The sequence below is a fragment of the Phycodurus eques genome, chromosome 13 (assembly GCF_024500275.1).
Source record: "Phycodurus eques isolate BA_2022a chromosome 13, UOR_Pequ_1.1, whole genome shotgun sequence".
Classification (NCBI taxonomy): domain Eukaryota; kingdom Metazoa; phylum Chordata; class Actinopteri; order Syngnathiformes; family Syngnathidae; genus Phycodurus; species Phycodurus eques.
Genome location: NC_084537.1, coordinates 6,809,059 through 6,823,611, shown reverse-complemented (window position 1 = coordinate 6,823,611; position 14,553 = coordinate 6,809,059). Strand labels below are relative to the sequence as shown.

Below are 14,553 nucleotides of genomic sequence, written 5' to 3'. Positions count from 1 at the left end.
CAAGTCGGATAACAAAAGGATCACAACAAATTAAACATTATCACTACGCTTAAAGAAGAAGGAAAAAAACCCTTACATGATGATAAAATATAAATGTGTTGCGTGTAAAGGTTAAATAAAAATTACAAACAAACAGTTCTTAAAGATTAAATGCTAATCTATAGGACTTCAAAGTTAAATACAACTGAGCTGGACTTCAATTTTTGTACTTTTGTACGTCTAATATGTTTGATAGTATTTCATCTTTTAAATGGTGTCATTTGTATTTAATTCAGTGGTTCTTGCATAACACAAGAAGGAGCCCACGTATCGCCCATATTTTAACAATCAGGGTTCTTATAAGCTATAAATCTAGAACATATGCTTGTCAATGAAAAAGGTTATGAACAATACTGTACAAAAATGTATGTGAATACAATGAGACTGAATTAATTAGAATATATCTTGACAGCTTACTCTTTGAACATGTTCTCATCTTGTGTCATCACCATTTAAAAGACACCAATACACAAAATAAAAACGTCACTTGAACTCCAGATTCGGCCTGGCTATCAATAATTTTAAATGTAATTGTATATGATGATCATTCTTATTTTAGCTTAACCATTGATAGGCATGGTCTACTATTAGAGAATGTCGAGTAAATAATAGTGGTGTAACGATTCATTCATTTTTATCGATGTATCGATAGCGGAGACTGAGAGCCAGGCCTTCTCGTCCAACATGAGTGTATGACCTCACAAATGCGCTTCTGGAAGAATGGTCAAATATTCCCATAAACCCACTCCTACACTTTGTTGAAAGCCTTCCCACAAGAGTTGTGAAAGCATGTGATATCACTTCAAATCATATGTGAGTCACGGCAGGTGTGCGAATACTTTTGGCAATATAGTGTATCTCACTGGCAGTTTGCACAGTAAATATTCTTACAGTTTGGTATTTAAAAAAAATCTTTTGATCATTTACCTGTCCTCATATCTGAACATCCATCCATCCATTTTTGGGACCGGAGTACCTGGAGAAAACCCACGCAGGCACGCGGAGAACATGCAAACTCCACGTAGGCGAGATTTGAACCGCGGTCCTCAGAACTGTGAGGCAGATATGCTAACCAATCGTCCACCGTGCCGCCCTCTATAACACATGACACGTGAAATTAGCTGTCATAAGATTACATTGTATCTTTCGATGCCTTTTCCAACAATGTTTACTTTTTCTCTTTCGAGAGAAAACGTTAGGTCTCATAATAATCAAAAGCGGAGGCCTGCATTGTATGCTTTAACTGGAGATAACGTCCGTAAAGCAATGGACGCTGTATTTTAGCTTGTATGCTTTTGAAGAGGCCTCCCGCAGGTCAACATAAATACATTACAAATACATACGATTAAAATGTGTTTGTGTGGCTGAGAACAAAATTCCTCAGTGTCCATGTGTTTGTGTGATTGCTTATGAGCTGACTGCTACAATAATCAAAGACAAGACAGTCACTGCTAAGTGGCAATGAAAACATACTTCCAAGCCACAAACACACATGTATGCACACACACACAGTGAAACATAAGAGATATTAGGCTTACTGAGAGTGTCTGCGCTCACAGTGACTCGATGTGTGTTAGTGCCTTTCAGCGCCGTGGGTTTAATGAGCGGAACTTGATTGCATTTCCTTCCCAATTCTTTGTTACCTCCTGGCTTATCTTGTTCGCTTCTTTCTCTCAGTCAGTCATCCCCTTTTTGCCTTTTTTTTTTACCTTCATGCTTCCTTCACGCTGCTCTTCTCTACAATGCCCTGTTTTATGTGTATCACAACTGGTTCCTTCTCTTTTACATTTCAAAATGTACTGTGACTTTTTTCCTCATTGTACAATTTGAAAATCATGATTTTGTTGGGTTTTTTTTTCTTACGGCGGCAGGGTGACCGACTGGTTTGCACATCTGCCTCACAGTTAAGAGATCCTGGGTTTGCCATGTTCTCCCCGTGCCTGCGTGGGTTTTCTCCGGGCTCTCCGGTTTCCTTCCACATCCCAACAACATGCATGCTAGGTTAATTGAAGATTCTAAATTGCCCGTAGGTGTGAATGTGACTGCGAATGGTTGTTTGTTTCTATGTGCCCTGCGATTGGCGATTGGCGAGCAGTTCAGACTATACCCCGCCTCTCGCCCAGAGATAGCTGGGATAGGCTCCAGCACGCCCGCGACCCGCGTGAGAATAAGCGGTTTGGAAAATGGTTGGATGTTTTTATTACACTGCACATTGCTGTTTCTTTGTCTAAACTAATGATCAAATTTGAGAATTTCTCCAAAACATCAAAATTCAATTGGATTTTGACCATAGCGTGTGTGCCTGGCACTCGAGAGGTTATGGGTTTGAATCTTGGTGCCTGAGCCTCACCTGTGTGGAGTTTAACACAGGTGGGCCTGGGCCAAGATGGAGCCGCTTATACGGCATCAGGTGGAGTAAACCCGTGCTTGAGCGGGCTTACTTCAGGTCTACGGCTGCCTGCCATATTTCACAACACACACATTAGTGTATATGTGTGTTATAGTTTGCTCATCAATATGTGCGCTGTGATTGTCTAGCGGCCAGTCCAGGGTGTACCCCGCCTCTTGTTCATATTTCAGCTGGGACTGTCGCTAACTCACCTTGTGGACAAAGTGAGTTGAAAATTGATGGATGTAATTTGGTGGCACGGTGGCCGACTGGTTAGAGCGTCAGCCTCACAGTTCTGAGGACCCGGGTTCAATCCCCGGCCCTGCCTGTGTGGAGTTTGCATGTTCTCCCTGTGCCTGCGTGGGTTTTCTCTGGGCACTCCGGCTTCCTCCCACATCTCAAAAACATGCATTGATTGGAGACTCTAAATTGCCCGTAGGCATGACTGTGAGTGCAAATGGTTGTTTGTTTGTTTGTTTGTGCCCTGCGATTGGCTGGGAACCAGTTCAGGGTGTACCCCGCCTCCTGTCCGATCATAGCTGGGATAGGCTCCAGCACGAAAATGGATGGATGGATGTAATTTGAACAGTGTCATGGATTGTTTTTTTTCTTTCTTTTTTTTTTCAAACAATGCGCGCAAGTCTGATTATGGGGTCATGCCCTTGTGACATCATTATAGACTCCTGCCAGACCTTAGCAAATCAAGCATAATTATAGGTAATCTAGAAAATGCTGTTTACATGCAATGTCAGGCTTAAAGCTAAGGCACATTCTTGTTGTTTTCACAAGACAAATTAACTTTTTCAGAAGCCTAATTAGATTTTTTTTTAATTATTCAGCATTACACTTCTATGGACCAATAGAGGTTGTGACCTTTTTACTAAAATGAGTGTTGACCAGACACAGCAATGTTACATCCATTCAGAACAATGGCATTTAAAGAGAAGGATGCAATGTGACTCCAGATGACGATGCCCTTCCAAAGACATGTAGAGAAAGGAAGAGTCAGGAAAACTAAAACTGAATAACAAAGCCTCATCCACCCATCACATACTTAAAGATTCTAAAACGTTTTGGGCAAAACTGTAGTGCCATTCGTTGCTTTGCTAGTGCCGTTCAATGGTCAAGTGGGAACGCTATCATATGAACCCTGGTGTGCATAAACATGCGGCCCGAGACCCCTTGAAGAAAGAGAGCTTGCAAGGGAACTAGTGTGCTTCGGTTTACTTGAGCTCAAATGTGAAAACTCCACAGAAAGGACACCGACCAACATTAACGTCAAAGCAAAAACCGAGAGAAAACTACAAGACATTTAATGGTAAAAATCTGCAAATGTGTCGCAATTATACATCACGTACGCAATCCAATCAGGTTGTTACTGCATGCATAACTTTTTATGGTGTAGCCTTTGGTTTACTTTGGTTTGGACAAAAGTGAACATGTCGCAGTTATTCTCAAATTCACTGATTTAAAAACAAATGCTGCCTGCATAGAGAGAATGATAAAAAAAAAATATTATATTGATCATCAGAGTGTGAAAGATGTTTTATTTTGAAAATCAGGTGCATCCAACTGTGTCTCCGTGCACGTGACAGTTAAAAAGTAAGCTCATAAGCTATCGAAATGAATAAAAAACAAATGTGTTTGAATGGACTTTTCAACAAGAGGAAAAGAAGAAGAGCTGACAACTGTATTTTGGTAACAATACCAGCAGTCCTTTATAAATGCGGGTTTATCACTACTGATACTACTACTATGTGTGTGTTGTGGTTGTTAGCTTCCCTCTGCCTTGTGCACACCTGCTCGTGAGAGCATCTTCCCCACCTGCGCCCCGTTCACCCTAATTACCCCATGCATTTAACCTCGTGTCTCATTGTATCTGGTCGCCAGTTAGTTGTACCTTGTCGTCACATTACAGCATTCCTAGTTCCACGTTCCTGACTCACAGTAAGCCTTGACCCAGTTTCTGATTACTGACCTTTTCTTTTGTCTCACACTTTTTAGATACTGTTGCCTTCGCTGACTGCTCACACGTGTACCAACCTTGCCTGTTTATTAAACTACTCTTTTGGAACTGTGCTTTGGGCACTGGAGCAGTGCATTTGGGCCCTGCCCGTTGCTCCGTTCATGACAGAAGGAACTGGCCGTAACATCGACCCAGCAGACTCGGACCCAGTGCATAATGCTCTTCAAGCGCAGGGCCAATGCCTCATGAAGCAGGATGAGCAGCTTGCTGCTTTTCACTTACATCTAGGAGAACTGTCTGAGCATCAGGATGCCATGATGAGACAGGTGGCATCACAGTTTGAAGTTTTAATGAATGCTGTACAGAAGAAGGAATCATCAGTCACAGCGCCTGATGCAGCCACGGTACCACTTCTTCCATTTGAACCAGTCACCACGCCGCCACCTGTCGCCTCCGCAGCAGTTTGTCCACAGCTCCCCTGACCGGAGAAGTTCTCTGGGGATTCCGGGAACATTAAGCCGGTCATCACCCATTCCCGTTCATCACCCAGCGCTCTCCGGTTTCCTTCCACTTCCCAAAAACATGCAATGGTAGGTTGATTGAAGACTCTAAATTGCCCGTAGGTCTGTTGTTTGTTTATATGTGCCCTGCGATTGGCTGGCGACCAGTTCAGGGTGTACCCCGCCTCTCGCCTGAAGATAGTTGGGACAGGCTCCAGCACGCCCGCGACCGTAGTGAGGATAAGCGGTACGTAAAATGGATGGATGGCTCTTCCCCTCCGGGTGGAGTCCTGAAAGCTCGCTCTCAGGTTCGTTGGGTTCTTTCCCATCACTAAGTTCCTCAACCCTGTCACCGTGAACCTTTAGGCTCCCAATGTCGATGCGTGTCCACCCCGCATTTCACGTCAGCCTGCTCAAGCTTGCCAAGGAGTCCCCTCTGGTCCCTCCTTCCAGTCCCCCTCCTCCTCCTCATTTCGTGGATGGAGGCCCTGTCTTCACGGTCAAACTGTTGTTGTCTCGTCGAAGGGGAGGGGGGTGCAGTATCTGGGAGGGATACGGGCCTGAAGAGCAGTTGTGGGTCCTTCTAGATTTGTCGTTGACAAATCGCTTATCCAGGACTTCCACATTGCGCATCCTGCGGGTTGTTACCTTCATGTGTGTGTTATGGTTGTAAGCTTCCCCTTGCCTTGTGCACACCTGCTCCTGAGAGCATGTTCCCCACCTGTGCCTCGTTTACCCTAATTTCCCCATGCATATCTGGTCACCAGTTCATTGCACCTTGTCGTCACATCCCAGCATTCCTAGCTGAAAGTTCCTAACTTAGAGTAACCCTTGACCCAGTTTCTGATTAACAACCTTGCCTTTTGCCTCATTCCTTTTGGATACAGTTGTCTTCGCTGACTGCCCACACGTGTGCCAACCTAGCCTAGTTACTACTCTTTTGTAACTTTCCTTTATGGATATGGTTAGAGGTCGTGCATTTGTGTCCTGTCCTTTGTTTAGTCCATGACAGCTACAGGTGATTCTCACCCACCAAACCCGCTCTGCCCAAAATTGTATGTGACGTGGCATCTGCAATACTGTTCTTTGTACGTGTGTATCAAGTAAACACCGAGGGAAACCCACTTTGCTAAGTGTAAACTGGCAGTCAAAGCTCCCTGACAGCTTCTGGGTAATGGCCTCGCAAGATGGGTCACATTTTCTCACCAGACGAATGCTGCATTTACAGCCAGTGCTTGCACACACACACACACACACACACACTTGCAAGCACACACGCTGCTCAGCAGTCAGACAAGCATGCAGTCTGACTGTGCCACCAATTACCAGACAAATGTTGCATATACACACAGCCAAAAGAAGCAGACTGCCACAGGAGAGGGTGTGCGTGTGTGCGCGTGTGCGTGTGTGTGTGTGTGTGTGTCTCTCAGTAGAACTTGTGCAATATTCTACTCAGAACTTGCGCCACCCAGTAGGGTCGTGTCCTTTGGTTAATACTAATAATCTCTTTTACTAACTGCCCCAGGGCTGGTTGCAAGAAATGTCGAAAAACTAATATAATCTGATAACTCACCATTATTTCTTACTATTGTGGCAAGCCAGAAAACTAGTACTGGGAAATACCAAAACGCCAATTTGGAGAAGTGCAATGTTATGTTACTCGAAGTTGGGCAAACGTACTGTATGTGCGCAGACTTCACAGAGACGCAGTCCCCACAGAGACACAGTAAAATATAATATGCATTACATTCATTGTACTTTAAAAGATTATCAAAGCTGCCAAAAAACATTTGGTTTTGTTAAGGCTGCTGAAAGTCAAACTAAGTCTATTTACTATTCAAAACTTCACAGATTTGCTCATAGTAACTAACACATAAAAAAAATAAAATAAAAATAAAAAATGGATGGCTGGTAGGGGTAAACACTCACCAAATCAGATACACTCACTGTTACACGAGCAAAGGTGCAATCATTTTAGCATACATGGTGGAATGTTCCATTATCTTAAATTAGCAGCCAATTTTTTCATGTTTCTTGTGTGATGAACTGATACACGTTCTCATACACATACACACACTGAGTGTTTGTGCTTTTTGAAGTGACAAAACAGCAGCAGATGCTGCGGTAGAGAATGTGTGACCTGTGGTGACTGATTAAGGCTGGAAACAAAAGCAGAGCCGAAGGACTCATTAGCACCTCTGAAAGTCTTTATCGTGCACCACAAAGCGGAACTGCAGAACCTCCCACACTTGCTCAGCAGCACTTGACACTCATTCATAGTCACTTTTTTAGTTTGATTCGACCGCATGGACCCATCTTTTTTGTTTCCTGGGGAGATTGCCTTCAATCAAGTTTTCACATTTCAGTATTAAGTAACCTGTAGGCGCGTGCCTCCACAAATAAGAGGCAGTTCTTGGGGGAATTGCTTCTGAAAAAGAATATGGTAGTTTATTTGTCTTTCATACATATGTACTCATAGTTTAGATTCAGCTTTTGAGAGAGTGCTACAGAGAGTCAGTTGGCAGCCACAGGACACATAAACAAACAAAACAAAAACATTTAAACTCACTCAATAAAACGAACATACATGTTTTGGGAATGTGTAAGAAAGCTTGAGTACATGGCGAAACCCCTCTAAAGCACAGGGAGAACATGAAAACTGCACAAAGGAAGCCAAAGCCCAGATTTGAACTTCCAACCTCAGAACTGTGAGTCAGCTGTGCTAACCACTTGGCTACTGTGCCGCCTACCCATCCTAGAACAGATTACGTTACATTATTTTCAATGAGCAAATTGATTACAAGCCTTTGAACAAAATGGTGGTTGACAATCAAAACGGTTTCACTTGTCTACCTTCAAAAGTACTCAAAAGCGCTTTTGGACTGTCACCTCATTCAACCAGTCACCCAAAGACTAATTGAATATATAGTCATGATAGGAATGTAATAGCTCATTAACACACTGATGACACAGCACCAGCAGCAACTAAGGATTCCGTCTTGCTCAAGGATAATTTGACAAAAACAAAATTGAGTTGGAGTTCAAACCTGCAACCTTTGAATGACAACCACTCTATCACCATACTCTATGCCAGAGATTACCAATCACAGATTGTAAATAACTGGAAAACAACATTTATTGAATTGGCTGCATTAAGTCATATTTAGAGCCCTTATGATGATGAAAAAAAATGGAACGAGGTTTCCTTAGCCTGGATGTGGGTCAACGGGGCCCCCAACTGCAGCCAGGCCAGGAGGCGGGGCTCGAAGCCACTTGGTGGCCGGGCCTACGCCCATGGGGCCTGACTGGGCAGAGCCCGAAGAGGCTACATGGGTCCCCTTCCAATGAGCTCACCACCTGTGGGAGAGGCCAAGGGGGTCGGTGTGTAGTTAGCTGGGTGGCAGCCGAAGGCGGGGACCTTGGTGGTCCGATCCCCGGCTACAGAAGCTGGCTATAGGGACGTGGAATGTCACCTCTCTGGCAGGGAAAGGTGCGAGGTTGAGAAGTTCCAACTATGTACTATTGTTAGAAAGACTTGGAATGTGTGGAATATTCAGTGTGGCCTTGAAAGAACACAGTGGTCTCCAATGAAAACTGCAAAGAGGCTGATTAACTCATGCTGCCTGAGAGCCTAATGGTGAGGTAAAAGTTTTTCTTCATTGCACCAGTAATGGACTTTATAGACTATATTCTTATGTCCGATTAATATCATCATATTTTCTCCCCAAGTCACATTATGTGTATAGCAATAGCAATAGGCCATTTGTGTTCTTAGGATTGTTATGATTCTGTCTGCACCTTTTTTGTTTGCATGTTCTCCCCGTGTCTGTGTGGGTTTTCCGGTTACGGAAAATTAATGAATGAGTTGCACAAAGAGGGAAGTTTAATTTCACTTTTAAAAGGGATTATTAACCTTCAATTCAATGCTCAATCATCCATTTATTTTTTTTACCGCTGATCCTGTTCAGGTTCACGGGTATGCCGGAGGCCATCCCAGTACACACCGGACAAAGTACAACCAAATTGGAGGAGATTTTTTTTTTATGTCAATTTCTCATATCACAGAGAAAAGTCTTGTTAACAAGCCTGACAATGAATGAATGAACTAAAAAAAATTACAAAGTACGTGAAATCAGGCTTCAAATGGCCCAAGAATTGAGGCGTTCTTCCAGGCGTGTGGGCGTGTCGCGAAGAGCTCTGAAAATCCTGCCTCGCCTGTCAATCAAATACATGTACCACCTTCCTTCTCTCACAGCTCCTTTCCAGCAACGGAGATATCACACGCTTTCAGAAGAAGAAACCTTACTTAGTATATGCAATGCATATATTTGGTAAATAACCCAATTGGTTGAGGGTACGAATGACATGACTGGAAATATTTACAAATACCAACCTTAGCCCAATGAATAGCTAATGCACACACTCATAACAATATCGACAGGAACAAATGCAACAAAAGCAACATTTACCTTGATTTTCTCCAACTACAAGTCTGTAGTTTAAAACATTACCACAATAAATCGTGGGTACCCATAACCCTTTCTGCCGACTACGTTGCCAGGACCATAAGTGTGAGGAATGGTTAGCTCCGAAAATCGCCTGTTCATACCATATCTGGTGGGTTATTGTTCCTGTCACTCAAGGAGGGGATGCCCAATAGGCATCTGCTTGTGTTGTGTGTGTGTGGATCGTGACCGGTTTGTGTTTCTTGTGTTTTTCTACCCTGATTTTATCATTTGATTGGTGGAACAGTGTCCTTGCACGCTCTGAGGGGCACCTTTAAATAAAATACATCATTGCATTGTAATCATTATTTATTTCGATTAAGATGAGCATACACGGCAGGTGGATTCAAATGTAGTCCAAATTAAATATCTGTTGGGGATAATAGAAGATTTCAAAGGTTTTGTAGTGATGCCCGCCATTTAAAAAAAAAAAAAAAAAAAAGGTTGGGAACTACTGCAATAAAATGGCGCAAGCCATACGATATGCAACACAGTGGTTCCTTTAGCTTAGACCACCGGCTTGAAATAATTTATTATGGCCCCACCAGTTTTTTTGTGAGAAGAAAAAAAAATAGATGATACACTATTCCACATCTGAAATCATCGTGAAATATTTTCATAATGGAATCACATGGAAGGATAAGCACTAATTATGTGATAGAGAGTGTTCCATCCATTTTCAACATCACTATTCAGGATTTAGAACTGGGCGACCTTTCACATTTTTCACATTCACACTGACACTGAGTGGGAACTGAACCCACAATTGCTGCACTGAAGTCAGCCAAGTAATGACACCATCAGTGACATACAAAAACTTATTTTGACATTCATTCAAAGTAGTTAGCTATTTGCCTTGCCCTATGTCATAAAATTCACATAGTAATAACCTGAAAAAGGATGTTAATGAGATGAGAACAGGCTGCCAACTGACATGGTGTTCGTTCCAATACAAATCCAGGAAATTAATTACAATTGAAAATCTGGTTAAAAAAAAAATAATACTCGTTTGTAGCCTATACTATATTGATTGATCCATTTTTGAGAGGCAGGGAAGGCCACAGATATCCTATTTCTTCATCGCCCTATATTCATGTCAAAGTTTGTGACGTGTGCCTCGCCGAATTGTAAAGTTGCTCGCATATACAGATATCCTATTTCTTCATCGCCCTATATTCATGTCAAAGTTTGTGACGTGTGCCTCGCCGAATTGTAAAGTTGCTCGCATATGACCATGACAAGTGTGATTTTATAGAGATTAATTCCGGGCACGAATCTAACAGGGTTGCTTTAATATAACTCGCAGGAGATTTAGTCACCTGCAAAAGCACAAGCATACACAAGCATGTTCATAGAAGAGAATCTGATGGATTTGACACACGTGCACGCGCGCACACAAACACACGCTCACACACACACACACACACACATTGCGCACACACCTGATGCTTGTCATGCTTCCAGCCTCAGAGCCCAGCTTGCATCTCTCCAGCTGACTGGCAACAATCTGTCGTTCGGCTTCCAGTTCCCTAGTGAGACGCTCAAACTGCAACTCCTGGAGTGAAAGAGAGAGATGAGGAGTGTGTCAAAATTGTTTGTCAAAATTTACACTCGCGCGTAATATCATTTAGGATCCATCGTCCAGCACACATTTTTAATAGTTGTGAAATGGATTCTGCCGTCTGGACATTCCACTCATACCGTAATATTCGATAGAAGAGTCTTGTAATCATCCATCCATCCATTATGTGATCTCCACATGCTATTTTTTCTACACATTCCTAGATGCGTCTGCAAAAACTGATCGCGATTTTGTCTGCCATGATTAAATAAGCCTGATTGTCTGCGATTTGTTGACATTTAAAATGCGGGCACAGCAGCACCTGCTTCATTTGCAGCAGTGCACGCAGTCTAGTCAGCCAGCCACCAGGGGGCGAACGCAAGGTAAAGGCTTCATTCGGCACTGTGCTCCGGTGCCAAAAAAAAAGAAAAGAAAAGATCAAAATGGCATTGATGACGAACGTAGTAATATATGATGCTTTTATTTTGAAGTTGGCCCTCTCAGCACGTTGGCGGTGAGGCGGCGAGTAACAGAAAGACGACAAACTTTGTAGCGGCTCCCTTGACTTCAGGTTTTGAATTCAGTAATATGTATATATGATTGTTTGTGAAAGATTTGTACAATAACAATATAAAAGTAATACAATAAAAATTATTTTCCCTAACATGAAGAATAATTGTGATTAATATTTCTGATTACAATATTGATCAAAAATAATCGCGATTATTATTTTGGCCATAATTGTGCAGCTCTAGGCAAGAGGGTCCCCGTAAACTAGTTTGAAATCAGCATTCCGTCGTACAAAATGGGGCGAAGATGCTTCGTAAAAGCTACTTTCGAAACAGAGCACATTTCCAGGACCGAATCAGTCACACGAGTGGAACGCTAAGACTCTGTTTTTAGATCAAGAGACTCATTCCGATGTGTTCACAGTACTGTCTGAGTTGAATATGCAACGTGAGTCATGTGCACTGAATTAACTCTGGAGTCTCTCTCTCTCTCTCTAACACTCCGGATTGCTTGCAGTGGATTTCTGAATGTATGATGTCACTTGCAATTCAAATAGTTACGATAAAGATGAGACTAAAATAATTCCATGATTGCAGAATTCATTTGAATGAATGAACAAATGCATTTTCTGTAAAATATTGCATATTAGGGTGGCACGACTGGTTAGCACATCTGCCTCACAGTTTTGAGGACCTGGGTTCAAATCATATTTTGAAACTCATATTTCATATTTGGAACATATTTTGAAACTCATGCTTTTATTTTGACACAAGGACCATAGAACCGGAAACGCTGCGAGTCGTGTGATGTGACGTGCACAAAACTGAGAGAGAGAGAGAGAGAGAGAGAGAAAAAAGATGAGTGCGGAGGGGCACACCTCCAATCCTTATGCAGTAAGAGAGTGAGACTTTGTGTGAAGCAATGCCTATGTATATGTATCATACAGTAATAATGTATTGTTTGTTACATTTCTGAAAGACATTTTCATGTATAGGATATGCTCTAAATGAATACCATTGTTTTGAAAACACATTTCAATGTGTGTTCTCCAGTGCCGAAGAACTTTCAACATGTTATAATACTATATTTAAGATTTTATTCAATTTACTAGCAACTTGCATCGTGGTTGGACTCATCCAATAAGGTTTAACATTATTCCAATCATGTATGTTTTACTGATTTACCTCTCCATTAGTGAGGAACACACGTTAAAAGGTGTTTTCAAAACAATGGTCATGTACAGCATATTATATAAATAAATTTTTTTTTTAATTTTCTTTAGTTAGTTTCTTCCTATGAAATTTGATGGAGACCCTGTATAATAATTATTCATATAGTCCTGGACTAATACATATGCATACTGTATGGCTAAAATAACACACAATGGGCAGCCATTATAATTTTGCTCCTTCATCAGAGAGAGAAGATGATGAATCTCAATCTATTGGTGCTTACGCACCCGAGGCAGCTTTAGTCCCTCTTCCATATTGATAAAATATTATTAGAATAAATTATTGCTGGAGTAAATAATGTAACACATCCATGGCCCAGTTCCTCTGTAATTGTCCATCTTGTTATTTTGAGTAGCAACTACACACACATGCCAGCATACATACTCATTTAAAAGATACATTCGCATTCATACAGTATATAAACACATTTTCCATGCAGTGCAAACAGGAGAAGGGTGTTTGCCAACAACGCTAATTTCGTAGGAAGTTGCCCTTGAGGAACATTGCAGGACAATAACATCATGTCAACTACTGTATGTGCTTTTACACAGAGGAAAATGTTATGAGTGCACAGCAGACTTGATGATAACATGTAGTACCATGCACACACACACACACACACACACACACACACACACAGAGAGAGATTGGCATACACATGCTGGTGGAGTTGCTCAAATGCCTCTTCCCTCGAAATAACTTTAACATCATGACACATGAATGTGTTGACAGAACACTGCAAAACATCTACTCAACTGATAAAACTTTTTTAAAAAATAAGTAAAATCTGCTGTCATCAAATTTAGGAAATCAATTGTCATGCAGTAATTATCACAAAGGGTTTTTTTTTTTCTCTAAAAGGCAGATTCAAGCAGTAGCTTTTAAGCGGGTGGAAAGATGAACCCACCACAGATTCAAAAGGTGCTAGAAAGTTATATGACATTCCATCACATGCAGTTAAAACTCACAATCCACAGCTTGCGCCCTATTTACATCTTACAAACTACTGCATGAAAGAAAACAGCTTCCTCTGTGATCTCACACTCATAACCACCCTCATTAGTTGATTTTTTTTTTTTTAAATAAAAAAAAAAAGCACCTACTTCACTGAAACAACACCACGGCCGATGAAAGAAAATGTAAAAGGTTTCGGTTCGTTTGGTGCGTCGACAGTGGAGAGCACCGGGCTACTGAAAGGTTAAATTGAGATGACTAACTGCGTGGATGGCGAGAATTCTGTTGGAAGGCTTTTTGAAAACCCCCAAACAAAAGGCACTTGCTCCCCCCTTTGCTCCCTTCCTCTTCAATCACCACTGCCTCCAAACGAAGGCCCGACATGCAGACACCTGTTACTGCAGGCTGCGGGAACACCGTGAAAATTTCAAAGGGAAATCGTTCAGAAAAGTTAGAACGTAAAGCCATGAGCGAGAAGGGGAGTGAGTGAGTCCACATACCTTCACATGGACCATACTTCACAGAGCAGGCTTCAGTATCGCGTTTCTCTTTGATACCCGCTGGCCAAAAACCATTTCCTCGACTACATCCAAGTACTCATCTGTCTTGGGTCGAGACAGAGCCAGTAAGAAGGAGGCAGAGAGCCAAAATGCGATGGAGAGAGGGGGAGAGACAGACTACAAGTGTCACTTGAGCCTTCTTTTGGCTTTCTCCATGTCTCTTTATCACTCCCTCCATGGGGGCCATGGACACACACACACACACACACACACACACACACACACACGCATGCACAGTGTTCAGCGAGGCACAATGGTCCCCATGGCAACGGAGCATTTAGAAGCCCAGTGGCATTATTCATGCAACGTTGCATCACAATGGGCCCTCCCACTGGTC

At 42.2% G+C, this 14,553-nt stretch overlaps 1 protein-coding gene across 10 annotated transcripts in view; it reads right to left on the bottom strand.

Moving 5' to 3' along the window:
• ctnnd2b (catenin (cadherin-associated protein), delta 2b) overlaps nucleotides 1-14,553 on the bottom strand; it is a 122,836-nt gene that overhangs the window by 64,240 nt on the left and 44,043 nt on the right. For 9 of the 10 annotated variants that reach the window (XM_061693809.1, XM_061693811.1, XM_061693814.1 and 6 more), the window contains exon 3: nucleotides 10,842-10,954. In XM_061693809.1, coding sequence (XP_061549793.1) covers nucleotides 10,842-10,954 — 113 coding nt within the window. Of the gene's footprint in view, nucleotides 1-10,841; nucleotides 10,955-14,156; nucleotides 14,305-14,553 lie in introns of those variants that run through there. The other variant, XM_061693817.1, reaches the window with a different exon arrangement.